Here is a 26,299-nt window from a genome sequence, read left to right as displayed (position 1 = left end):
CCTGGGGGAGCTTCTCAGATAACACAGAAAGCCCATGAGGATGGCATTTACCCGCAGTTAGTGGGTGCATGCAAAAGGCTGGAAGAGGACTGCCTTGAGTGGCACTGTGATCGGGAGGGCTTTACTGTACCAGACTAGAAAGAACCCTCCCTCTGGGGAGGCAGCCGGCTGTGATGTGTTGGACTCATGGTTTTCGAGTCATGCTAATGAAAAGAATCCCTTGAATTCTGGCATGGCTTTACTGACTGCCAGATGGCCAAAAATTGTGGATTCTGTTGGGTAAATACCATTATTGGGACCAGGAAGCAGGTCTCATTGAGCTTGAAGATGTAGCCAAACCATGCAAAGAAGAGCAAGTTACTCTTCAAATATCTGGATCTGGGATTTACAATTATCAGAGACTTTCACGTAATGGGATGGGATCAGAGAGGTCACTGAAGGTTGGGATCAGCTACGCCTCTTAGTGTAGGGGTTCTCCCCTCCCACTCTGTCTCAAAATATACCCCACTGGTGAAAGCGGAGAGAGATTCTGTGCCATCTTGACTTGTGTGCCCCAATTCTATGAGAGAAGTTCTTTCCTTTCCCTTCCTAGTGTATTTATTCCCCCACTCTTTCTTTTTTTTAATATCACCAGAACATAATAGAACCACTCCCAGAATCCCTCTGCACAGCTAGATATCTGAGGAGCGAGCAGGTTGTTCTTTCTTGTAGCGGCCCATCTCTTGTTGGTCCTTTAAAAATTTCTTTTACTCTGTCTTCCCCCCCCCCCCCCACTTTATGACTCTCCATGGCATGAAGATTCTGAAGGCTGTCTTGTACCAATTCCCCCATTTAAATGGAAGCTGGTCACCTTTGTTTAGGCCTTGCCTTTTGAATAGTTCCCGGTATGATCCTGACAGGGGCTCTTTGATATTGGAGCCCTTTTCTTTTATGATGCTTGGGTGTTTTTGAGAAGACTCATGGGTTCCATGGTCATTTTGTCCTCTAATAGATTTGGGTGGTTTTCTTCTGTGACTTCTTTAGCTATGCCCAGGCTAAGCACCTCCCCCCCTTTTTTTTTATCATGGCTTTCAGGTAGCTCAATGATTCTTTAACCATCTTTACTTGTTTTTTTTTTTCCACTTGTTTTTGTTGTGAGAGAGTCTACATTTTCTCCTTTTTTTCAGTTTGAAAATTGTTATCATCAATTCCCTTACCAGGTTTGTAACTTTGGTGTTATCCTTGCTTTTTCTCTCCCTCACACAACATATCAAATCATTTGCTAGACTGATTGGTGTATTCAGACATTGACAGACTTGCTTTGCGACTTTAATTGTAAACAAATTGGGAAGGGCAGATGGTGTTGATCACTTCCAATGATGCAGCATCCAAGGAGCCAAAACCAGGGTTGGAGACATGTATAGGAAGTATCTTTTGAGATCTGAATACCCAGACTTGGACCTTTTTGTTTACACAGTAAAACACACTAAACATTTAGCCACATAGAGTTACATTTAGCTGAATGTGGGAGGGGCTGCCTTGGGAGTTAGGGGGTTTCCCTTGTCTGCAAGGCTTGAAGCAAAGCCCTGTATCACTGTTTCCTGGAGATGTTGTCAAGGGGCTTCTTGGGACCATGTTGGGCTAGGCAGCCTCTGAGTTGTCTTCAGACTTTGAGCTTCCGGGGTTCTGAGTGAAGAAGGATAATTGACTAGAAGTCATCCCACCACTGCTATTGACATATCTACTTACATTTTTTTAAACAGCAAGATGGACTTAATGCTGTCTTATTTTTAGAAGTTTTCTAAATGGGGGAAAAATTAATTGCAGATTATTTTCATATCAGTAATATTTTCTTTCTTTTTACTATTTGATCAGATTCTGGTCATTGTATTCACAGTTGAAATTCATGCCAGTGTCCCTGAATATCTCTTTCAGGTAATGTTATGGGTCCTTATTTTGCTTTTTGTGCTGTGGTGGATGGGATTCAATATAAAACTGGACTGGGACAAAATAAAAAAGAGTCTCGATCCAATGCGGCCAAGCTAGCCCTTGACGAGCTGTTGCAGTTGGATGATCCTGAGCCAAGGAATGTAGAAATCTCAGGTGAGTGAGTGCTCTGATTATGGAATAGTAGTTCTCACTCCTCCTCTCTCCTTCATTCATCCCCGCTCCCTTCCCCACCTCTCCTAGATGAATACATAAATAGGGACTGGGCCTGATATTTCTTTGGGATAGGGAGCCTCTATTGAGGAACTTCTCAGTCAAGCCTGTGCCTCTTCTGACATCATTATTGGTTCATGTTACTCTTTTTCAGGTTTGGTTAAATCTCCTTTTTTTTTTTTTCCATTTAAAAAAAATTGAACTCATCATAGAGCTTCCTGTATAGCTCTTAGTTTCTTCATAGGACTCTTTGGGATTGTATAGTCAGGATATCTTCCTTCCCTCCCTCCCTCCTTTAAGAAATTATTTTTCGGGGCAGCTAGGTGGCACAGTGGATAAGGCACCGGCCCTGGAGTCAGGAGTACCTGAGTTCAAATCTGGCCTCAGACACTTGACACTTACTAGCTGTGTGACCCTGGGCAAGTCACTTAACCTCCATTGCCCCGAAAAAAAAATTTATTTTTCTAGCCAAGTATCCCTTGAGTAAATATACATGAGATTATAGTCTTGGTCAGAATGAAGAGCAGAGGAGCAGGTACTGTATTACCCTGGTTATTTCCTCTGTCTTTCTTGTAATTGTAGCTCTCTAGACTTGACCATTTTGGCCTCAAGCCCCTAATGAAAACCCTTAGACAGAGCTCCCAAAATGACTCTGTTTTCTTATTCGTGACTGATTCCCTATGATGGCTCATATTGATCTGATTCTCCAAAATGGTGACATCATGAGCTATGATGAGGACCAACACCAGAGAGCTAGAAATTGTAGAAAAGTGACCAGAAAGCTTTGGCTGTAGGATACACCAAAAACTCTGAAAAAAGCTTTATGTACCTGTAAAGTAGGCCCAGCTGTTAGCCCACCAAAGACATGCTGTAATCAAGGAATGTTCACTTGTATTACTATTTTTCATGTGTAGATAATTTTATGATTAATAAACTGCAAATTATGTAACTTAAAATTAATAAACTGCAAACTGTTAAAAAAGAAAATAGATTTAGTTTTCTGATCTTGTTCAAATACTGTTTTTCTCATAGAAAATGTCTTTTGCCATGATATTTTACATACTACTATATTATAAAAAATATGAAATGGCTACCTTTAAAATTTTAAGGACTTTATGTTTCCTGACTTCTTTCTTTCAATAGGTCCTCCTCTCATCCCTGCAGAACCTATTATTTCAGCTGAGTCAAACTATGTTTCCAAGGTGCATTATGGTAGGAAAGTCTTTCTATTCTTGTTTGGTACCAGCTGCGCCACCTAAAGAAATATGACGTGTAAACTTGCTTCAAAGGTCTGTGTTTTTGTTGTATGGAGGATCCGTTGAGAAAGATGTGATCACTCTGATTGGGTAGATAAGTTTGCAAGACTTTATGTGACCAAAATTTTATTTCCCTTGAGGTCAACCTGGTGTCATCATTTTGCCCTTAGTGAGGCTGGCCCTCGAATGGCAGCCCTGGTAGTCTCTTAGTGCACCAGGCTTGAGGCCTTTCCAGCCTCATAGAAAAGCTTCCAAACTTTGGTCTCCACGGGCATAGCCTTCAGTAACCCTTGGGTCAGCTTGGCCCTGGGCATGATGGATTTTTGGGTGGCAGAGAAGTCCATTGGAAGTTACATATGAGAAGTTGAATCAATGCTGTTCATGCCTTAGCTTCCTAAGGCAGCACAAGACCACTGCCAAGGGGACTCTTCTAAAAGTTACAGAGGTTAGACCAGACTGATGCCAGAGCAGCACTTCTTAACCATCTGTGTGCGCCTTGACCCCCTTTGGTGTCTAGTGATGCCAAGGACCTTCTCAGAGGAATGTCTTTAAATGCATAAGATTACAGTGGAAACCTACTGCATCGAAATGGTTACCAAAGTATAAAAAAACAAAACAAAGTCAAGTTCTTAGGCCCCAGATAAATAACTTTTGTTGTTCTAGGACTTCCTGAGCTGTACCTGTATGGCACACTTCCTCCTGTATCCCAGTGACAGTGGGGTGTCAATGACTCTCCGGGGAACACTGTCACCTGACTGTGCAGCAGAAAGCAGTTAGGTTGTACCTTACCATTTCTCTCCTTAGCCCAGGAAACTGGATTCAGAGGAGTTGGCTCTTCCCTGTTTCATGGACTAAGGGCCTCCAGTATTTGGAAATCCTATTAGACTGGGGGCAGATGAGCACACTATGGCAAGACCAGCCAATCCTTGGCCTTGGGGTCATGCCACAACAATAGAAATTGATAATCTCAAAGGAGCACGAAAAGCCAACCCTAACTCCTGTTAGATAGAAAGTGTATAATGCTGAGCTGTTCCCATGTCAATAATTAGAGTCTGGTTTAGTTTATGGTCATGAACGTGCAAGTAGGAATGGGAAAGGCCCACTTGGGAGCCAGACTAGAATCAGAGACAGATAAAGATGTGGGATAGATCTGTTGTTGCCAATAGTGTACAAATTGATTAGAAATGCCAGAAAGGAAAGCAGAGATATCAGTGTTTAGGCTCATAGGCCAGAGAGGCAGATCTAAGAAGAGAGAATACCTTAGGCCCTTAGCCATCTTATGACCTCTCAGGTTTTTCAGATAGGTTACATTCTCAAAAATAGAGCCCCTCCCAAAAGGGGAAAAAAGCCTCAGTTCAGCAATACTTCATCAGCTGAGCCTGACAGTATGTGCAGTGTTCTTCACAAAATCTGAAAAGAAGGGAGGTCAAATATCTCCTTTCTTTAAAAAATGAATTTTATTTATATTTTTATATTGCCTAACTTTCTCCCTATATCCATTTGATCCCTCCAAGAGATCCATCCCTGATAACAAATAATTTTGAAAGGAAAAAATGAGAGAAAAAAATTCAGCAAAACTGATGAATATATTGAAAAGAAATTGGACATTACATGCAACGTTCCATACCCGTGGACCACCCCCTGCCAAGGAGTTGGGAGGAAGGTGGATAATAGCCTTTTGTTTGTTTGTTTGTTTGGTTTTTTTGCAGGGCAATGGGGGTTAAGTGACTTGCCCAGGGTCACACAGCTAGTAAGTATCAAGTGTCTGAGGCCGGATTTGAACTCAGGTCCTCCTGAATCCAGGGCTGGTGCTTTATCCACTGTGCCACCTAGCCGCCCCCCCGATAATAGCCTTTTAACAGGTCCACCTGCCTCGACTGTCTCCCACTTCTAGGCTGATTCCATATTGCTTCCAATTAAATAATCATCATTTCTTAAGTCCTCACTATGGGCCAAGAAAGTCAGAAACAGTCTCTACCCTCAGGGAGCTTATGTTCTAGTGGGGAGAAGTAACACATACACAAATAGGATGATGCAAGTTACTAACAAAGGAGATGGAAGGTCACCTTGGAGGGGAACGCTCTAGAACCTTGGAGGATATCGAAAGGAAGAAGGGGGCATTGCTGCCGAGTCTTGAGGGAGGCAGGGATTGTAAGAGGCAGAGGGCAGCAGGAAGAGCACTCGAGGTCTAGGGGGAGACAAATGTGAGGAACAAGCGAAAAGGCCGGCACTGCAGGGTTATTAGAAGGCCCGTGAAGGGGAATAAAGTTGAGGAAGACAGGAAGGGCGGGAAGGGGCCGGATTCTGAAGACCTTTGAATGATAACTAAAGGATTCAGTATTTGATCCCAAAGGTGACAAGGAACCACTGGAGTTTGGAAGGGGGAAACAGATTCATCTTAGGTGGGAAAAACCTGGTCTTGTTTGATCCTTTGGTCTCTGCTGCCACCCCCTTAGTCCAGGCTTTCATCTCCATCGGCCTAAACGTGCCAGAAGCACAGCTGATAAGCAGGCCCCTCAGTGTGCCGTGCTGTCAGACAGGCGGTCTCTGAGACCTCGCCAGCCATTCTAGCCCAAGATAGCCCTGTTCTCACCTTAGATCTTGAATGAACATGGTGGGAGCCTTCAGCTGTTGCCTGGCTGAGCTTATTTTCATAGAAGCTCTCCTTTCTTTGGGGAACTTCCTTGCTTCTGAGCCTCAAGTGACTTCCCCCGTCCTGGTGGAAGCCTGAACTCTTCTGCTTTGTTTTGTTTTTTTTTGTTTTTGTTTTTGTGGGGCAATGAGGGTTAAGTGACTTACCCAGAGTCAATCAGCTAGTAAGTGTCAAGTGTCTGAGGCCGGATTTGAACTCTGTTGCTCCTGAATCCATGGCCGGTGCTCTGTCTGCTGCACCACCTAGCCGCCCCCTTCTCCTTAGTTTTGAAGGCCTTCCTCAGTCAGGTGAGACCCTGGGATGTCACTGGTCACCAGCATGAATCCTTGGTCTCCTCGATGTGCTTCCAGACCGCCTCTGTGGGGTTGTGTTCAGTTTTGGACCCTGCACTGGAGGACCAATCTAAATGAGCTGGAGCATGTCCAGAGGAAGGGTCCCTGGGTGCTGAAAAGACTGGAGGCCATGCCTGTGGGAGAGGGACACTAGGGCTTTTTTTTTTTTTTCCCCAGGGCAATGAGGGTTAAGTGACTTGCCCAGGGTCACACAGCTAGTAAGTATCTGGTGTCTGAGGCTAGATTTGAACTCAGGTCCTCCTCAATCCAAGGCTGGTGCTTCATCCACTGCACCATCCAGCTGCCCTGACTTGGGCCATCTTCAAAGGAGCCCCATGGTTGGGGAAGACATTGGCAGGGAAGTTGGACTCCAAGGACCCGTGGTCATTCCTCAGCTCTGCTGCTTACTGCTGTGCCACCATGGCAAGTCTTGCCTTCAGTGTGCTGTGTCAGACTAGGAGACCTCAGAAGCCCTTTCTTCCTAAACCCATGACTGCTTAAAGCCCTTTAGTGGTTCTTGGTTCTCTTGAGAGTGAAAAAGTGATCCAGGCTGAGGACATTAACCCAAGCAAATGGATTTATTAGTAAGGCATTTTGCATAACGAATCAGATCCAAGGCCCCTCTGTAGGCACAAGGGCACCGAATGATAGATAACAATGCTTTCTTACAGTCATTAATGAGGAACAAATTAAGACCTGTGATCTTGAGTAACAAGAGCATTTCTTCTCTCTGATCGAAGTACGACAAAAGCCAAGGATACTAAATTGCAAGTTGTACCAGAACGTTTTGCAGTTATTTCCCTGAAATCTAGGAACCAAGCTTTTACGGGAATATAAAATTTTTAAGTTACAAAATAGATGCTGCTCACAATGTGGAATTGATTTAGTTCCTTCAGTTCCCTGCTTTGATCCCTGGGGAACCTGTTCCCCATAGATCAGTTATCGGATGCCAGTTGCACAAGGGTCATTGTGTATTCAGGATTGGTTTTTTGAACCATCATCAGATTATTAGGAAAATATTAAGCAGATTTTAAAATACCTAACAAGCCAGAGGTACAGGAAAATAACATTTGATTATGGTAGTTAGTACTCCTACTCCTGGTTACAAAACCAAAAGAAGAACCAAGCCCCTCCCTGCCCCCCCAAAAAAACCAGGAAGAGGAGTTTCTGATATAACCTGTTTGATGTTATGGAGACAATTACGATCTCTCTTAAGGGATTAATGTAGGAACAACAAGACTGATCATAGCACAGCCCTCTCCTCATGAAGCTCTAAGACAGTCTGAGACCATATGCTTTTGTGAGACCATTTATGCTCAAGAGTCTACCTCAGTTTGGAGGGAGGAGATGGACTCCCCTATGGCTTGGGCCAACTTCTCAATCTCAAGGGAGAGATTTCTAGCTGACCTTTCATTTGGAGACTTTGTGGCCCCTCTGATGAAGCAGAAGAGGCTGATAGCTGTCATCGAGGCAGGTCTCCATCCTGGGTGCTTTGAGTACAGGACCAGAGAGAAGCATTTAAAATAGTGGAAGCTAAAATATTTGAGAGAACAGAATGGGGTTTTTTTGTATACCCTTGAGGCATATGAGTCCATGTCCATTTAAAATTCTTACAGATAAGTGCAAACAGTTTCTGAGCTTCTGGATCAGCACTTCTTTTTGTTTTTGTTTTTTGGTGGTGGTGGGTTTTTTTTCCCTATTGGATCAGCAGTTCTTAAAGAAAGCTGAAGGGCAACTAGGTGGTACAGTAGATAGCAGCCTGTTCTCAGGAAAACCTGAATTCAAATTTGCCCTAGACACCAGCTTTATGACGCTGGGCAAGACACATCATCCTTTTAGCCTCTGTTTCTTCATCTGTAAAATGAGCTGGAGAAGGAAAGGGCAAACCACTCTATTATCTTTGCCAAGAAAATCCCAACTGGGGTCGTGAAGAGTCGCATAAAACTGGAACAAATGAACACCAAAAAGAAAGCTAGCACAAATCTATCACTGCCAAACAGGTAGTGTCACAAGGAATGGAAGAGACAACAGTGGCGGGTTGGGGACTACTGGATGTCTAGGGATTGTGTAAGCATGTAAATCCTGCATAAAGTGGCAAACCACTTCAGCACCAAGGCTTGACTCGGGTTTTTTAGCTCGGGGTACATTTCCTCAATGGTTTTACTTTGATTCTTTTTTTGTTTTGTTTTGTTTTGTTTGGCAGGGCAATGAGGGTTAAGTGACTTGTCCAAGGTCACACAGCTAGTAAATGTCAGGTGTCTGAGGCCGTATTTGAGCTCAGGTCCTCCTGAATCCAGGGCCAGTGCTTTATCCACTGCGCCACCTCGCTGCCCCCTTGACTCAGGTTTTTTAACCAGAAGGATATTAGTGTTACAAGGGATTTACATGGAACAATAATGCCCAGGTCTCTAGAGAGTTTATAATAGGTGAAATACCTTGAGTAACTTCCCTTAATAAAGGATACTGGGGAACAGATGGTAGTGATCCTCCTTTGGTTCTTTTTTTTTTTTTTTTTTTTTAGTGAGGCAATTGGGGTTAAGTGACTTGCCCAGGGTCACACAGCTAGTAAGTGTTAGGTGTCTGAGGCCGGATTTGAACTCAGGTACTCCTGACTCCAGGGCCGGTGCTCTATCCACTGCGCCACCTAGCTGCCCCCCTCCTTTGGTTCTAATGGTGAGAGGAAGGCAGGTTTTTGTTTTGTTTTGTTTTGTTTTGTTTTTTAAGTGAGGCAACTGGGGTTAAGTGACTTGCCTAGGGTCACACAGCTAGTAAGTGTTAAGTGTCTGAGGCCAGATTTGAACCCAGGTACTCCTGACTCCAGGGCTAGTGCTCTATCCACCGTACCACCTAGATGACCCAGGAAGGCAGGTTTTAACAGTGTTGATTTTTAACATCTGAGGATGAGGTGGCCCATAGAGAGTCAGGGATATCAGATAGAATACCCAGACCATCCTCAAGGGTTTTGGGAGTACACCCATTTTGACCTTATTTTAGTATATTGTGTAAGATGTTTGACCAGAGTGCTCTAGGAACTTCTTCTAAGAGGCTGTCTTGGGGTCCAGGTGAACTCTAGTGTGCTCTTCACCAGATCGCTTCTGTTTGTTCTACCAGTGACCTTCACCCACATGCTGTCCATTATGATTCAGGCCCTCTGGTCCTTGGATTTCATCACATGTGGCTATGCTTTCTTGATATGTAGTACTTCCCCATTCCTATCCTCCTTGAACATATGTTGTTTCCTTTCAGTAAGGTATTCTCCTCATCAAGTCTGCCCTGGGTGTGCGACTTGGAAGTAGGGAGCTATTCGTTGGCACTGGTTCTTGCATCTTACTCAAGGTTGGGCCCCTTAGTGTAGGCCTGAGACCTCTTCTTGACCTGGCACACAGCTTTGATCTTGTGCTGGAAGGCTTTGCATGATGTCCTCCTGGAGAGACCTGGTCCTCAGGGTCCATCCTTCTCTCTGTCTGCCTCCCTGTGCTGACCAGAGATGGAAATAGGACTCGCTGTGATTTTTTTCTCCTTGAATTTGCTGATCAGGACTCGGTCTGGTGCATTTTTTAGACAATCTTATTTATTTTCCCAGCTTAGCAATTGGATTTGATTCTTGACTATTCCAGTTTGAAATTATCTTTCCTTCAAGTTGCTACCAGACTAGGAGGAGGAGATGAGTGGGGTTTTGCTTGGGGTGCATTCCTTCATAGTGGCATCATAACCAAGGGAGATGTATGCCACAAAGTTTGGTTTCCTACCCTCAGTGCTTGTCTCCAGAACTCCTCTCATAAAGGAAGCCTCAGATGATGGCGCTAAGCAGGAGGACACGGCCCTAGATGTGCAGTGGCCCCTTCTGAGCCTGTGTGACACCACTTGGACATTACTGAGGACTGGATAAAAGAAAACACTGAGCTCTTTCTGCTGTACTGTAGACATGGGAGCAAGGAGCCAGGACTTAGAGGGAGCTATTGAATTTGAAGCCCTTATATGACGACCTCCAGGTCTGTATCTTCAGGTTAATTCCCTCCCCAATTCTCTCAGTTATCATTCCTTTGTTGGCATCCCTCCATGGTGAGAAACTTCAACTTGGGTACACTTGAAATTCTTCCTAACACTGGTATTAAATGCCAGCCTCAAAATCTGGTTTGTTTTCCCCTTTTAATTCTCCTTTCGTGATACTAATTTAATGACAAAATGTTACAAAGTTTAATTTGTCTTTTTCAAAAATCGTGGACATGAGGTTTGCCTGATACCATCAGCTACAATTGGAGCTTTAGTTTAAGCGTATAACAGAAGTGTATGATGACTGCTCTTACCTAGAGCCCAAATCATAGTCTGTGTTCTATTTGTTATAAGGTACAGATAAAAGTGATGATGAAGGCCCCCAAACTGAGCAAGTTTGATGTTCTAGTTTGTATTGTTTTGGATATTTTCTTCCTAGAAGGGAGGCACATCCAGCACACAAAGATCTCAGAGGCAATAAAGGAGGCCTTTGATCGTCTAACTGCCAAGCATTCGGAATACTGGAATTGTAGCAGCTCCTTGGCTGCTTTTGTCATTGAAAGAGGTAAGTCTGATTGGAGGAGGGGGCTTTGAAGGGAAAGATGGAAAGTGTCATATCTTACTCTTCCTAATTGCTTCATGGGCTGAACTGTAGTTCAGGATGTGTTGACAGACAGAAATCTTGGCTTCTGCCCCACAGTGGTCTTTACTGACCCTTAACTCTCTATCCTGCAGATTGAGTCAGTCCGTATGGCAACAGCAGGATTTCTAGTGCCACCCATTGTCATTGTCAAGAACGTGGGGAGGAAAGTAGCAGTGAAGGGGGTTGGGGGGGGGGGAACCACAGTCAGATGGAACCACCACTAGTCCTTGGCAAGTCTTAGGCTATAAGACTGAAGGCCTTCTACCTGTGGAGAAAGCCCGGCCCACAGGTATTGAGTAGCCACAGAGCCAATCCAGCTGGACTCATAGAAAAAAGCGAAACCTTCTTGTAATTATGTTTCCCTCATTTTAAACTGAAAGAAAACACTTGATGTTTTTGAAAGGTGGGAATATTTGCCTTGACTTGAATGTTATGCTGCTTTGTGGGAGAGTGGGTCTGTCTATGACTCTTTTCACAAGGCCAGTTTTGTTCGTTTTCCATTTTGGCTTCATTAAGCCTCCTAGAAATGATGAGCCCAGAAATAATGAAGCATTGGAGAACTTAATTGGTGCTAGGAATTAATTGCAGAGATGGAAGTATCAGACTTGCTCCCTTTCCTCAGAGAGCTTCATGGAGACACGATACCGTGTGAAACACTAACAGGAAGTTAATTGCTAAAATATGTGGCACCAACTTGAATAGAGAGAGAAATTCGGAGGAAGCCATAAGGTTTGGAGGACTTAGGGAAGATTTAACAGACAAGGTCAGTCCAGTTTGCCCAAGTGCATCCCAACTGCTGGAGAGCCTGAGGCTGAAGGATTTCTTGAGCTCGGGAGTTCCGAGCTCAGTGGGTTGATAAGTGGAGGAGGCATTTGCATGAAGTCTGGCATTAGTATGGGGGGGAGCCCCCAAGGACCTGAGGAGGAGCAGAAGCTCCTGTGCCAGTCAGTAGTGGGGTCCAGTCTGAGCAAGGTAGGGACACTCAGTCTTAAAAAAAAGAACAAAAAAAAAAAGACAAGGTTTGGATAGTCAGGGGAGGAAAAGACATTTGAAAAAAGGTGGAGTCGCATCAAGGAAAAGCCATGTGGTAAGAACAGTGAGGTCTCACTCGAGAGCTGATTGATCAGTTGGGAGTATTAAAAAATCAGGTCAGACAAGGCAAGAAATGCTGGGTGATGGGAGCTCTCTTGTTCTGGCTTCAGAACCAAATCCTGCACCCAGCACAGCGCCGGGGTGTGTGTGTGTGTGTGTGTGTGTGTGTGTGTGTGTGTGTGTGTGTGTTAGCGTGTTAGCACTAGGGGCCAGAGAATGTGGATGAAGCTGGTGTTTGATGGATAACTTTTAAATCTGGTGCTGATAGAGAGAAGTGTTGTAAATGGTAAATGATCAGAAAGATGGAGATGGAGAAGAAATAAGGCAGTGAGTGTGAATACTGCCTGAGGAGTTTGTTAGCAGAAGGAAGGATGGCCTACCAGGGCCAAGGCAAAGTCTTTTTGAGGTGGAGGAGGAGGAGGCCTGTGTGTGTCTTAAGGGAGAGGAGATGCTCCCAAATTCTGCCTATAATCTAAATTCTGCAATAATCTACATAATGCTCTGTAAGCCTTAAAGCCCTACAGAATGTGGGCTTTTTGCCATGATTATCATTATTTGTAATGATGACACCTGTGGTGTTGTGGTGAAACACATCAGTTATCACCTTAGTGTTGCCCTTTAGTTAGATTTGTGGGGACCTAAAAGCCGGGCTTGCACAGTTAGCTACTATTCTCCCATCTTTTTTTGGACAGTTTGACACGTTTTAAATGTGTCTGGGCAGTAGGAAGTCCGGAATAACATGCTCAAAATCATGGCTCCTTGAAGTATTTGATGTCGATATAAGGGAAGAGAGAAGAAAAAATAATGAGCTTTTGTTGTTGACATGTCCCTTTTCAGCTGGACAACATGAAGTGGTAGCTGTGGGCACAGGTGAATACAATTATAGTCAGTGCATCAAGCCGGATGGGCGTGTTCTTCACGACACTCATGCTGTGGTTACTGCGAGGCGCTCTCTGCTCAGGTGAGGCCATGAGTGAACAAGCGTTGGTGTCTAGGCTGTCTGTGTGGCCAGTCACCCATGGATGCTCATTGTCATTTTTGTTTTCTTTTGTGAGGCAGGGAGGGCTAAGTGACTTGCCCAGGGTCACACAGCTAGTAAGTGTCAAGTGTCTGAGGTCGGATTTGAACTCAGGTCCTCCTGAACCCAGGGCTGGTGCTTTATCCACTATAGCGCCACCTAGCTGCCCTGCTCATTTGTCTTTTTGACGAGTTTAACCCTCAGGGTTACTGCAGGGACTGGGATGTGCCAGGTGACTTAAGCTAGCTTTTTTTCTCACCTCACTTAGCCTTTCTTATTACTTAAGGGGCCACTTCAAGATTGCTTGTGGCAGAGGTGGGGTCATCCTGGCTCCTGCAGCTCAGGGGCTTCATAGGAACCTGGGAAGGTTTGCAAGTGCCCGAGGACCATCTTTGCCAGCTGAGGCTCCTAAGATATTTTTGTTAGCATAGTCACTTAAAAGATAAATCAGGCAAAGAGGAGGTTGTTTTGCTTATTTTGTTGTTGTTGTTTTAATCTTTGAGTCATCACCTATTTTTGGTTGCTGTTTTTCTTTTTTTTTAAATGGCTTCACACTTCATTTTATACTTGTCCCTTTTGAGTTTAAGACCAGATGAGACACACTCATTAAACTCAATTTATTCTATCAAGTTATTTTACATTCTAAGCACACATTAGTTTGTTTTTCATTTAGCTGTTTCAGAAGATTTTCCCACTAAAAGTGATTTCTGGAGGGGTCATATTTCAACTCTAGATCTGCCTTCATGTGATGATGTGTTAGTATCTGAACCTGAGTTGTTGAGCACAATAGGGGCTGCTGTATCCAGGGCGGGCTCCCTGTCTGGACCCTCATGGACACCTGCCTCTGCTGCAGGAGAAAGACCCTTGTGCCCCTTGGCAGCAGAGGAGAGAGGCAGACCCCAGGGGATCGGAGAAAAGGAACCTATCCTAAGGAAGGTCCTTTTTAAAAGAAGGCAGTGGGGGGGACAGAGGAGAAAACTGGTGAGGAGCAAGCCGGGGAGTGCGATTTTTATATGGGGAGGGGGCAGCAACTGGAACAAGGTGCAGTGCTGGGTCTGGGGCAGATACAGAACTAATTGAGACATGTCACCTGCCTCATGGACCTTGGAGTCTAGAAGGGGAATGGGATACCACGTGTGGACAGAATGAGATCATTGTCCCGTGCTTTGGAAGCTCTAAGAAGGACAGACCTGAGCCTGCCCAGGGTGGCCTTCGTGGAGAGCCTTCAGCTGGGCCTTGGAAGGTGTGGATGGGATTTCACCTGGAGGTGGGAGAGGGCAGCCCCGAATGTGCTGGTCAGGGCAGATGGTGCCCGATTATGAATGGCTTTGAGTGCCAGACTCGGCAGACTGGGCCTCCCTCCCACATCCTGCATGAGGTGAGTCCCTGGAGAGCTGCTTCCTTCTGAGGTGCCCCTGCTTGATTCTAGGTACTTCTACAGACAACTTCTGCTCTTCTATAGCAAGAACCCAGCTATGATGGAAAAGTCCATATTCTGCACTGAGCCAGCTTCTAATCTCCTCACTTTAAAGCAGAATATCAACATTTATCTGTATCTGAACCAGCTGCCAAAGGGATCTGCCCAAATTAAGTCACAACTGTGAGTATTTTTCTGGTGTTTGTAAAAAATGGGCATGTGTGTTGTATTCTTGAGCAATAGCCTAAGAATAATGTGGTTAAATATCCTTGTTTCTTTTAATATTAATCATTACTTTAAATATTATTCCTATTAAGTAAGCTTTGGGAATTAGACAAATTAGAAAATTAACTCCCTCACGGTTCCCTTTTTAGACGTCTCAATCCTCGCTCCTTATCCGCATTTGAAGCTAATGAGGAACTGAGTCTCCACGTGGCGGTGGAAGGCAAGATTTACCTCACGGTTTACTGCCCTGGAGAAGTGGTTAATCGCGTGAGCAGCATGTCCTCCAGTGACAAACTGACCAGATGGGAGGTGCTTGGGGTGCAGGGAGCCCTGCTCAGCCACTTCATCCAGCCTATTTACATTAGCAGTATACTTGTAGGTAAGCACAGGGCTTGGAGGCCTTCTGACGAGCCTCAAAAGCACCTTGACTAGTTATTTACTAAGTGCAAGAGCAATGGAGCGAATTTAGTGGTGGAAGTTTGGGGTGTTTGCAACATAGAAGAAACAGTAGCATTGCCTCTGAATTATGAGGCCCAAGCCGGAAGACTTTGGTCTAATTCATAGTATGTAATTTGTAGCCAGCCACAATGTATTTTGAGTGTCTGCTTTTGTTCAGACTCTGTTTAGCATTTTTGTTCCTTTTTTTTTTTAAGTTTTGTAGATATGTTTTGTTTTTTACAACACAATCACTTTTGAGTATTTTTTCCTCTTCCTTCTTTTGTAACTGTCAAGTTAAGCACAGACAAGCAATCTAGCAACTAGCCCTGACAATGTAGGCAACATTCTGCCTCAACCCTCATTCTCTGTCTAAAGGAGGGGGTATATTTCATGGTCTTTTCTCAGTTTCGGGTTTTTTTTGGAAGGGAGAAGAACGAATGCTTCCTTGAAACTGATTAAATTTGAAGTTAGAGTGGGCTCCAGCATTCTGAAAAGATAGGAGGAGGCTAGCCCGCAGATTCCCAGCTCTGTGGAGGGCAGAACGAGAGACAAGTGTTGGACCTTAATGAGAAGAGACTGTCTCTATCCCTTTCTTTTTTCTTCCCCCCTCTTTTTTCTCTCTCTCCCTCTCCCTTCTCTGTTTTCTCCTTGTTGGAAGGAGAGCCACAGCTATTCTGCTGCAGGGTTTGATCTTGATGGGGCTGTGGATTTTTATTTGTAGGCAATCTCACCACCATTAGGCTCCTCTCTCACACTCTCTTTAAGTTTGATTTATTTTACACAAAGTTTTGGGGTGGTTTCTTCTGTAAGAAGGTTTTCTTTTCCCAGCAGATCTGCCATACATACATACATACATACATACATACATACATACATACATACATACACACACGTATACAGACACACACATACACATTTTTGGTATTTGGTTTTCTTGTCATTCTTGGTTTTTTTAAATTAAAAGTAGTTACTTGGGGCAGCTAGGTGGTGCAGTGGACAAAGCACTGACCCTGGATTCAGGAGTACCTGAGTTCAAATCCTGCCTCAGACACTTGACACTTACTAGCTATGTGACCCTGGGCAAGTCACTTAACCCCCATTGCCAAACAAAAACAAAACAAAACAAAAAAAAAAGAGTAGTTATTTACAATGATAGTTTTTCAAACTTGTGACTGGCTTTTTGACCTCCTTCAAGTTTAATTTTTTTAACAATTCTCATTATTTCTCCTTCGTTTCTAATACATTTTGAGGTAAAACTAATTAAGGGACATGACTTTTTTGCATGTGGAGGGAGACATTTGCTCTTTCATGATTGTTGTCTTTTTCCATCATGATAGTTATCTGTATTGCATTTATGTTAATGAATTCTAGATCTACTAATGAACTTTTGATAGTGACCCAGCCCTGTGCAGTTGGTAAGGATGAGACTGGACATGATTGTTTTGGGTTGTTATCTTGCTACTGTTGGTAGCCAGGAACAGAGGAAACAGAGAAACGTTTGATGAAAAACTATGCTTGCTTTCCCTTTCCTTGCTTTTCCATTTTCCTCTCTGGAAAGAATTGCTTTGTCAAAAATTCCAGGCTATTTCAACCAAGACATGAGGGGTGATCCTACCATTAATATAGTGTATATATATATGTATATATCTTAGTCCTGTCGTACAGAGTTGAAAGTAACAGCTGCCTACCGTCTTGGAGAGAGTTCACAATTTAATTTTTAAAATTGAAGTGTCAGGCATAAAGTTGTTTGAAGTGTGCATAGGTTCTATGGATACAGAGACAAAATGGGCAATTCCTGTTCTAGAGGAGCTGACATTTTATCATGTTCCTCAAATAGAGCAGGAATCTTGCTCCTGGTAAATCTGATCCCTTGCTTGGGACTAATACTACCTTCTGTAATAACAAAAACCAACTCTGTTCCCACATAACTGTTTTAAGTATTTGAAACAAGTCACCACCTTCTCCTTTGTCCGTATCTCCTTTGCTAGGCCACATTTCCCCCACTCTTCTCGCTTCTTCTGGTTTTCCTCTTGTTTGAATGGTAGTTTGTCAGGGGCCTCCATACAATATGACATTCAGAACTGAACATGATGCTGCCATTGATGTAGGTTGACCAGAGAGGAGCATGATGGGATTGTCTCCTTTTCCTAACCCAGCCCCATATATTACCTAATGTAATACCCACATTATACACTTGAGGGCTCCCATTCTATACATAGGGGAAAAGATTTTGTTGGTGGTGCTGGTTTTTTTAAACTTAATACTTGCTTGTACCTGGTTTAGGTAATTTAGATGTGACATCAGGGCTTCTGATTCATTTCTCCTTAGATATTTGGAAATTGTGTGTGCTTGTAATGACTACAAACTTTTCTCTGAAACAAAAGCGCATCTCTCTGACATGAGAATTCTTCTAGTAATGTTATTATATGGCTGGGCATCATGGAAGAGCATAGCCCCCAAAGGATTCAAGATCAGCATTGCCCAGGGAGCGAGAGAGGTGTGTGGTGAGCGTGAGCCATCTTCCACATGTCTGTCACCAGTGGGGAATTACAAGGATTTCATCAGAGACATGTGTGCCCAGAAAAAAACGAAAGCTCAGCCATGCAGTGAGTGATAGGGAAAGGTGACTGAAACGCCTTTTGGGCCTGTTTGTTCTAAAGGGAACCTGCAGCAGCCTCCCGGCATGTTTCTGGACCTCGTGTGTGGGAGGTGGATGGGCTTTGCTCTGCATCGTTGGAAATACAATCATGGCTGCGCTGGGATGTTGGCGTGTGGCAGCGATGGGAGCCAGAGCAGAGGTGTTCTGTGCAATGTCCTGCTCTCTCAATGCCCCTCTTCTCTAATTCTCTTCTCCTCCTATTTGCTATTCAAATTCCAGATGTCAAGCTTTGCCTCCTGCCCGAGGAACTCTCCAGCTTGAGCCAGACACCCCCCTCCCCCCCAGCTGGCTTCTCTAATGTGGCTTTGTAGTCATTCATGGGCCCCTGGGAAATGACCACAGCAGGACCCCTTGCGGTGTGATCTCTTGGAGTTGGTTTTCTTGTCTCCCACCAGAGCTCACCTGTGAGTTTGTGGACTGAGTCAGCGGTTCTTGGCCTTTTTCCGGGTGGGTCTGGTGGAGTCCACAAACTCCATTTCAATGCACTGAGCCAGAATACACAGTGTTACAAAGGAAACCAGTCGTGCTGCAGGACACTTAGCAAGATAGATGGTGAAATAGAGCCACAAAACCAGGCCATGTTCTCGGGTTCAGAACCTGCGCCCTACACTCTCTGAATTGGTCCGGCCTCTACGTTAGATCTTGGGGCTTGGAGAAGCCCTAGGAAAGCTCTCAGGCAGGTCCCCAGATGAGGATGGTGATGTCCTGGAGAACAGAAGCTGTGATTTTACTTTCTTAGCACAGTGCCTGCTGCATGGGAGGTGCCTAATTAATGCTTCTAGGCTGACTGACCTCCACGCCACCCGGCTTTCCCAGCCTTCATCTTTCTGACTTGTTCATACACTCTACCTTGGATCGACGGCCACCACCCTGATTCAGGCCGTCATGCCTAGCGGCCTCCTAGTTAGGCATCTTACTGCGAGCCTCTCTCCAGTCCAGCCTGTCCTCTGTTGCTGCCAGTGGCTGTACCCAGAGTGCCCATTGGACCTTGTCAGGCCCTGCACGAGCAGCCTGTGCTTCGCTTGACCTCTTATGATGAGATATACAGACTTCTCTGTTGGCATTTTCAGCCCATTCAGCGTCTGATGCCAGCCTGTCCTACAGTCCATACCCACTTTTTGGACAGACCACCTCGTGAGTCTCTGTGCCCTCTGCTGGGGCAGGGGTGTAGCCCCCATATCTGCAGTGCTCCTGCCTCTCAGGGCCTGCTAGCTTCCTTCGGCTCAAGTGGCCACCTCCTCAGTAACGCTTGTCCTTGTTTTCCCCTTCCCCTCTCCCCTCCAAACCACCTTGTATTTATTTCGTGTAACTTTTTAATTCATTTCGTTGTGTGGGTTGACTTCTCCCTCTCATTTCCCCCAAAGAATGAATGCTCCCTGAAGACGAGGCCTAGCACATTCTAGGCCCATGGGAAATGTTCATTGAATTGAATTAACTTTCAGTGTAGCTGAACCCCTTGCTTTGAGCTCGACATTGAATCTCCTGCTTCCATATACTTGTAAGAGCTGTTCTCCATACCTGAAATGCACCCACTTGTCTACACTGCTTCCCTGAATCCTGCCAGCTCTGTGCATCCCTCCCTTCTGTACTCAAGTACACACATACACTACAGTTCTCCCCTGTGTTTGGTGGTTTCAGTGTGTCCAGGGCCTGTGGTGGAGCCTTCCCAAGAGAATGAAAGGGCCTGGACAGTGAGAACAGTTGCCTCTTTGTCTCTGTAACCCAAGCAACCGAGCACAGTGCCTGACACCCAGTAATCGCTTCATTTATGGTCAAAATTAATTGAGACTGTGATTTCAATGGTGTAGGCTGTTACTTACACATGAGTGCAACAGATTCACTAAATCACAACTGGCAAAAGATGCTCAATTTCTTTCTTTGTTTTTTTTCTTCATTTTTTCTTTTGTGTGTGTGAGGCAGTTGGGGTTAAGTGACTTGCCCAGGGTCACACAGCTAGTAAGTGTCAAGCGTCTGAGGCCGGATTTGAACTCAGGTACTCCTGACTCCAGGGCCGGTGCTGTATCCACTGTGCCATCTAGCTGCCCCTTTTCTTCATTTTTTAACATTACTTTTGTCACTCCAGAGAGTAGCCCAGGCTCCATGACAATCTTGTGGAACGTTTAAGGCATCTATCCCCTGGCTGAATTCCTTCTGATTTATGACTAGGGTATTTCTCACATTCTCTTCTGGTCCCAAGGATGTCAGCAGCTGCTAGACAGCTGAGGAGCTGGGGGGTTGAGGGGGATCCTTGGAGAGGGCACACAAGTGAATTGAATGCCTTACTTCTTACCCCACACTCAGTCAATGTTGATGGTACCTCTGTCTGGTGTTCAAAGCCCCTCACTCACAACCTGGTCTCAGTTTATCTTTGCAGGCTCTACCCTTTATAACCCAGCCTGCTTGGTGTTCCTCATGCATGGTTCTTTATCCCTCATCTCTGTGCCTTTGGCTGTGTCCTGTACTTTGTTTTTTTGTTTGTCTTGTTTTTGTTTTTGGTGAGGCAATTGGGGTTAAGTGACTTGCCTAGGGTCACACAGCTAGTAAGTGTCAAGTGTCTGAGGCCAGATTTGAGCTCAGGTCCTCCTGAATCCAGGGCCGGTGTTTTATCCACTGTGCCCCCTAGCTGCCCTTGTCCTGTACTTACTTAGAATGCTCTTCCCCTCTCCATTTCCACTTCTTAGAGGCCCTGAATTAGCTTAAGTACCCCCTCATCCCCAGAACCTTCCCTGGTGCCCTGCCCTCCAAGATGCCCTTGTCTTCATTTTGTACCTGCTGCGCATGTGCTTGTATGGCTTACACGGGGTTTCCCCCATCACAACGGGAGCTCTCTTCGTGCCCAGCATGGTGCTGGCTGATAGTGGGTGTTTAAATGCTTGTTGATTGTTGCTTGCCCCATTCCTGGTTGTCCAATTTTTTTCCCTTTCCAGGGGATGGAAACTGCAATGATACTAGAGGATTAGAAATAGCTGTAAAGCAGCGTGTTGATGATGCACTGACCTCCAAGCTTCCTATGTTTTATTTGGTCAATAGACCTAACATTAGCTTAGTGCCATCTATTTATCCGCTTCTGACAGACTTGGAATCAAAGTCCCTGAGTCTGAATTGGGCACAAGGGGACATTTCTTTGGAAATTGTAGACGGAATAAATGGAAAAATCACTGAAAGGTGAGAACCTTTAATTTCTTCTGGAAGTTGTATGTTAAGCCAAGAAAGCCGGTTTTGAACCTTTAACGAGTTTTGTGTTCTGAGTGTCGTGGATGATCAATCATGAGATGAATTGATGCTTTTTCTTAGTCATCTCCTGCCTCTCCCAGGCCTCCCAACTTGAAAAGTGAGCGCCTCTTAGGCCATTTTATTTCTGAAATGTGGCACAGACATCAGGTGAATAGTAGCATCTTAAACATCTTTCTTCAGAGTTACTACCTACATTATTAGGAAGTGATGCATAATGTTAAAAAAAGTCATCACTTTCTCTTCCACAACAACAGCTGGTAGTTTTAAGACTCTATTCAAGTGCGTCCTGTAGAATATTTTCACTTGAATAGAGGGAGGGGAGGGCTTGTAGGGGCAGCAGGATGTAATGGAGAGAGTCCCCAGGCTGAGAATGCCAGCCCTAGCCAGCTATTTCTCCTCTGCCCATAGACTTCCTTGTTTGCCCTGTTTGCCACACGCGATTGTGGGTAGGAAATTCCTCCTCCCCCTAACGATTGGAAGCCTCATGAGCCTGTGAGCTCCCTTGATTCCGAGCTCTCAGCCCTCTGGGGACACTGTAGAGCTCAGTACCGTGGATCCCAGCCTGCCTGGGCACCAGGCTTTCTGAGGGCAGCTTTGCTTGTCCTACCCGTGCCTCTCGGGGCTTTGTGACACGGGGTCTATTTTTGCTTTGAGTTTCTTCCTCTTTTTTTTTTTTTTTTTTTTTTTTTTTTAGTGAGGCAATTGGGGTTAAGTGACTTGCCCAGGGTCACACAGCTAGTAAGTATGTGTTAAGTGTCTGAGGCTGGATTTGAACTCAGGTACTCCTGACTCCAGGGCCGGTGCTCTATCCACTGCGCCACCTAGCTGCCCCAAGTTTCTTCCTCTTTTAAAGTTTTGTTTTGCTGGGTGCCTCTAATGGATGAGATAAGGAGTTCCACCTCGCTCAGGAGCTCTGGGACCTCCGGGCCAAGCCATTTAACCTCAAGCAGCTTAGTAACCCAGGCCACTTCTTAGGACTTGCGTTCCTGATATGTGGTGTTGGAAGAAGGGAGCCCACAACTGGAACCTTTTCTTCAGCCCTCCCGACCACCCCTAGTACGTTATGAGATCATACTGACAGGTGCTTAGCCTTCCAAGTAGGTGCTCCACTCTTGTGCTATTTCCCTCTGGCTCCATGCATGTGTATTAGGAGCCTCCCACCTCCCTGGGACCCTGTCCTGGCACCCAAGGCTGATGTGTCTGTGGCCAGAGGGGGCAGTGATGGAGGACTATGTTTCCCTCTCTCCCCGAGGGCTGATTCTTTGGGCTGTTGGTGGAACACATGGCCCTGAGATACTCTATGGGCATGTAGGATAGCAGGAAAAACAAAACGAGTTCTAGAACCTTCCTCACTGGGAACAGATAAGCTGGATGGGGTGAACCCTGGGGACTTCCTGGCTCAGCCGCCCTCCCTTCTGGTGTTGGGGAAGCAGGCAGATGTGGGAGTCCAATATTCCTAGAGTCTTTATTATAAAGGGCAGACAGTCTTAACTTGGATTTCTCCGGTCTACATGGTTGATTGTTATGCTAAAAAGGAACAAGCCCAGGAAAGGACTCAGAATAGTGGATTGTTTTCCTTTAAGAGTCCTTGCCTCAGCAATGCTGGAGCAACCATGAAATGTTTTCAAATGTCATATGTTTTGTTTTTTTATTGCCCTGAGCTTAGCAGGCACTCAGCCACAGACAGCTACTGAATGTGTGTTGAAATGTGTCAGTAAATGTTAGCAGAGCAAATCCAATAATTTGATCAGTCACGGAGCGTGTGTCTGTTTCTCCTCCAATCTAGTTCGCCCTTCAAAAGCGGTGTATCAATGGCGAGTCGCCTTTGTAAGGCCGCAATGTTAAGTCGCTTTAATCTGCTCGCCAAGGAAGCTAAAAGAGAAGACTTGCTCGAAGCTAGTACTTATCACGCAGCCAAGGTGAGAGCAGCTGAAGGGAGTAGCCGCTATGTTTATTTTTATTTCTATGTTGCATTTTAAGTTCTGAACGGTCTCCCTCCCTGCCCCAGCCCTACTAGAGAAGGCCTCCATTAGACACAGCTATATCTCTCTACCCATATGTAGATAGATGTATGTAAATAAATGTTTAGAGATATAAACATGTAAATACACATGGATGTATATGTACACACACATAGATGTAGAAAACCATATTATGCACACTTGTATTTTTCAGTTTTCTTTCTGTGGAGGTAGAGAGTGTCTTCTTTCATAGGCCCTTTGTAGCGAATATTTATAATGCTCAGAATAGTTTAGTCATTCACAGTTATTCTTAGAACAGTATTGCTGTAACTATATCTACAAAGTTCTCTTGGTTCTGCTCATTTCCTTCTTCATTATTTCATGCAACTCTTTCCATGTTTTCCTAAAATCAAGCTGCCCATCATTTCTTACAGAACAGCAGTGTTCCATCACAATCACATACCATATTTAGACATTCCCCAATTGATGGGCATCCTTTCAGTTTCCACTTCTTTGCCAGCACAGAGAGAACTGCTATAAATATTTTAGAACATAGAGGTTCTTTTTCCCTAATCACCTTGTGAAGCAGACCTTAGAGTGGTATTGTTGGGTCAAAGGATATACACAGTTTTGTAACTTTTGGGGCATAATTCCAAATTGCTTTCAAGTGTATTAGTGTCTTAATTTGTGCTCCAACATTTTTCATTTTCCCCTTCTATCATTTTAGCCAATCTGGTAGGTGTGATATGAAATCCTAAAGTTGTTTTAATTTGCATTTCTTGAATCAATAATGAGATAGAGTATTTTATATGACTATATATAGCTTTGATATCTTTATCCAAAAACTGCCTGTTCATATCCTTTTGATCATTTATCCATTGGGGAATGGCTCATATTTGAAATATGATACCTTTGTCAGAGAAACTGCCTATGAAATGTTTTCCCCAATTTTCTGCTTTCCTTCTAATCTCGGCTACATTAGTTTTCTATGTACAAAATCTTTAAAATTTAATGTAGGCCATTTTATTTTTAAAGTTCATACAGAAATAAAAATATAAGCATACCTTTAGTGGAATACTTACCATGATTATTAGCAAATACCTTTTGAATGGCATACATTGAAGTGTGACTATAAAAAATAATGAGTGATTCTTTTAAATGAGCATTTCAGCTTCAGTAAACACTTGGGAATTTACTTCACTCAAGTCACAGTTTTGGGCACTAGAGGTAAACAACAAGTCTAACTAAGACAGTCCTTGCCCTCTCAACCCTGTTACTTAGAGTTGTTAGACCTGGAAAGGATTCCAGAGAGCAATTAGACCAAGCCTTTCCTTTTATAGATGAAAAAACCAGGCTTCTGAAAGTTTGTGACCTCCTGAGTAACATAAGCAATAAGGAAACCAGGTTTTGAACTGGGTCTCCTGGGTTGAAATCTAGGGTTCGTTCCACTATGTCAGATAGTGTCTTACGATAGTGATAGATCAGCAAGTATAGAGATAATTGCTGATAAAGTAATTTACATGAGTTATCTCATTTGATCTTCAGAAAAGTATGACAAGTTCTATTCTCATTTTAAAGAAAAGAAACTACGGCTGAATTGAGTGCTTGTAACATACATGTGGTCACACAGCTAGTAAATGTTGGAGGCAAAATCCAAACCTAAGTCTCTTCTAACTTAAAAGTTCAGCTCCCTTTTCTCTAAATCAGAGGTATTAAACTTACAGCCTGCTAGCCTCAAAGGGCCTGTGATATTCAAGTGCAGCCCAGACAAGATTAAAACATAACTGGGAGATATTTAACAAAGTAAATTAAAATATTATACAACCTACATAATGTTAACTTGTGGTTTTCTAAGTCAATATGTGATCTTCTGGTATCTGTTTCTATTTGAATTTGACACCCGTTCTACATAATAGGCATGATTATAATATAGAGTATTTCATGATGAGTACACTGGAGTCCTTCATGGAAGTCCTTCTCTCATGCCTTCTTGGGTAAGGAAGGTGACCCCTAGGTTTTCGAAGGTTATGTTAGTAAGAGTTTTAAGCTCTGGCAGGTTCTGCAGAGTGGGAAAAATTTTTGTCTAGTTCTGGGGGCACGTTAATTTGCTCTCTGAGGCTCAGTGCAGCTAGTTTTGGAGGGCTTATTGTCGGGAAGTTGGCCGTACTCTGGAGTGCTGGGCACACTTTCCTGCTGTGGTAATGGCAGAATGTTGAAAAAAGACTAGAGGGAGTCAATCACAACTGTTAGAATATATGGAAGTGGTCGCTCTCGGGAAGTGCCTAGTGACTACTAACCAGTTGACGTGTTATTGGAAAACTGAGTGACGTCAGCGTTTCGTCTTTTGCTAAATACAAGTCTGGAAGACAAGGAAGTTGCTTCTAAATGGAAGGATGGTGCACAGGTTTTCCTTGGAGAGTCAGGCAGAGCAACTGGTTTGATCACATGCCCAAAGGCAACAAGAACATCAGGGATTCTTGGTCATCCCTCGAGTCTTCGTGTTGAGCATGGACAAAAAGACCACCGTGAAATAATTATGTTTGTATGCAAAGAATGAAGAATGGAGAGAATAAAGTAGAAGAGAAATGAATTGAACTTAACAAGATGCTCCAAACCAGGTCAGTGTAGACTTTGGTACTCCCTGACTAACATGCAAAGGCAGACAAAAGGAAAGAGAATAAAAAGTATATTGGCAAATACGGTTTGGTTTTAAGAAACAAGAGAGGCCGAGGTTTACAGATTGTTCAGAAGCCAGGCCCCTGGGGATCATCAGCACTTTTTCCAGAAAGTAGCTTACCGTGCTGCCCGTGACAAGCAGAAAACAACACCCTATGCTACCACCATTTTGTACGTATTTTAACAAACAGCTGGTAGGTTACTGATGTTGGAGATGTTTCTGTACCAGCTGTTTATATGTGATGCAATGATATCGTTAGATGAAAGATGAAATTCAGTAATGACTTATTTTTTTAGCTAGTGCTATGGAATGCTTCAGGGTTTGCAGAGCACCTTCACAGTGTTCTCATTTTATCTGCACAACAGCCCTGGGAGTGAAGCACTTTTATTATCCCCCTTTTACACGTGAGGAAATGGAGAAGTTGAGCAGCTTGCTCAAGGTTACACAGCTGTTAAGTGTCTGAGGTCACATTTGAACTCAGGTCTTTCTGACTTCAGGTCCAGCTGATCACTCTGCCACTAAGATGCCTCTAATCTAATATGCTGTTGTCAGATTAGAAGAA

The 26,299-nt window shown here is 44.1% G+C and overlaps 1 protein-coding gene across 1 annotated transcript in view; it reads left to right on the top strand.

Annotated features, from left to right (window-relative positions):
* The window catches only part of ADAD1 (adenosine deaminase domain containing 1), a 39,694-nt gene that overhangs the window by 5,168 nt on the left and 8,227 nt on the right, over nucleotides 1-26,299 (top strand). The window contains exons 3-10 of the mRNA XM_043972393.1: nucleotides 1,915-2,082; nucleotides 3,283-3,351; nucleotides 10,813-10,938; nucleotides 12,946-13,069; nucleotides 14,556-14,726; nucleotides 14,918-15,147; nucleotides 20,793-21,030; nucleotides 22,886-23,018. Coding sequence (XP_043828328.1) covers nucleotides 1,915-2,082; nucleotides 3,283-3,351; nucleotides 10,813-10,938; nucleotides 12,946-13,069; nucleotides 14,556-14,726; nucleotides 14,918-15,147; nucleotides 20,793-21,030; nucleotides 22,886-23,018 — 1,259 coding nt within the window. The remainder of the gene's footprint in view (nucleotides 1-1,914; nucleotides 2,083-3,282; nucleotides 3,352-10,812; nucleotides 10,939-12,945; nucleotides 13,070-14,555; nucleotides 14,727-14,917; nucleotides 15,148-20,792; nucleotides 21,031-22,885; nucleotides 23,019-26,299) is intronic.

The sequence above is a fragment of the Dromiciops gliroides genome, chromosome 6 (genome assembly GCF_019393635.1).
Source record: "Dromiciops gliroides isolate mDroGli1 chromosome 6, mDroGli1.pri, whole genome shotgun sequence".
Lineage (NCBI taxonomy): Eukaryota > Metazoa > Chordata > Mammalia > Microbiotheria > Microbiotheriidae > Dromiciops > Dromiciops gliroides.
The sequence above is the reverse complement of the archived record's forward strand: the minus strand, read 5'-3'. Positions and strand labels throughout refer to the sequence as shown.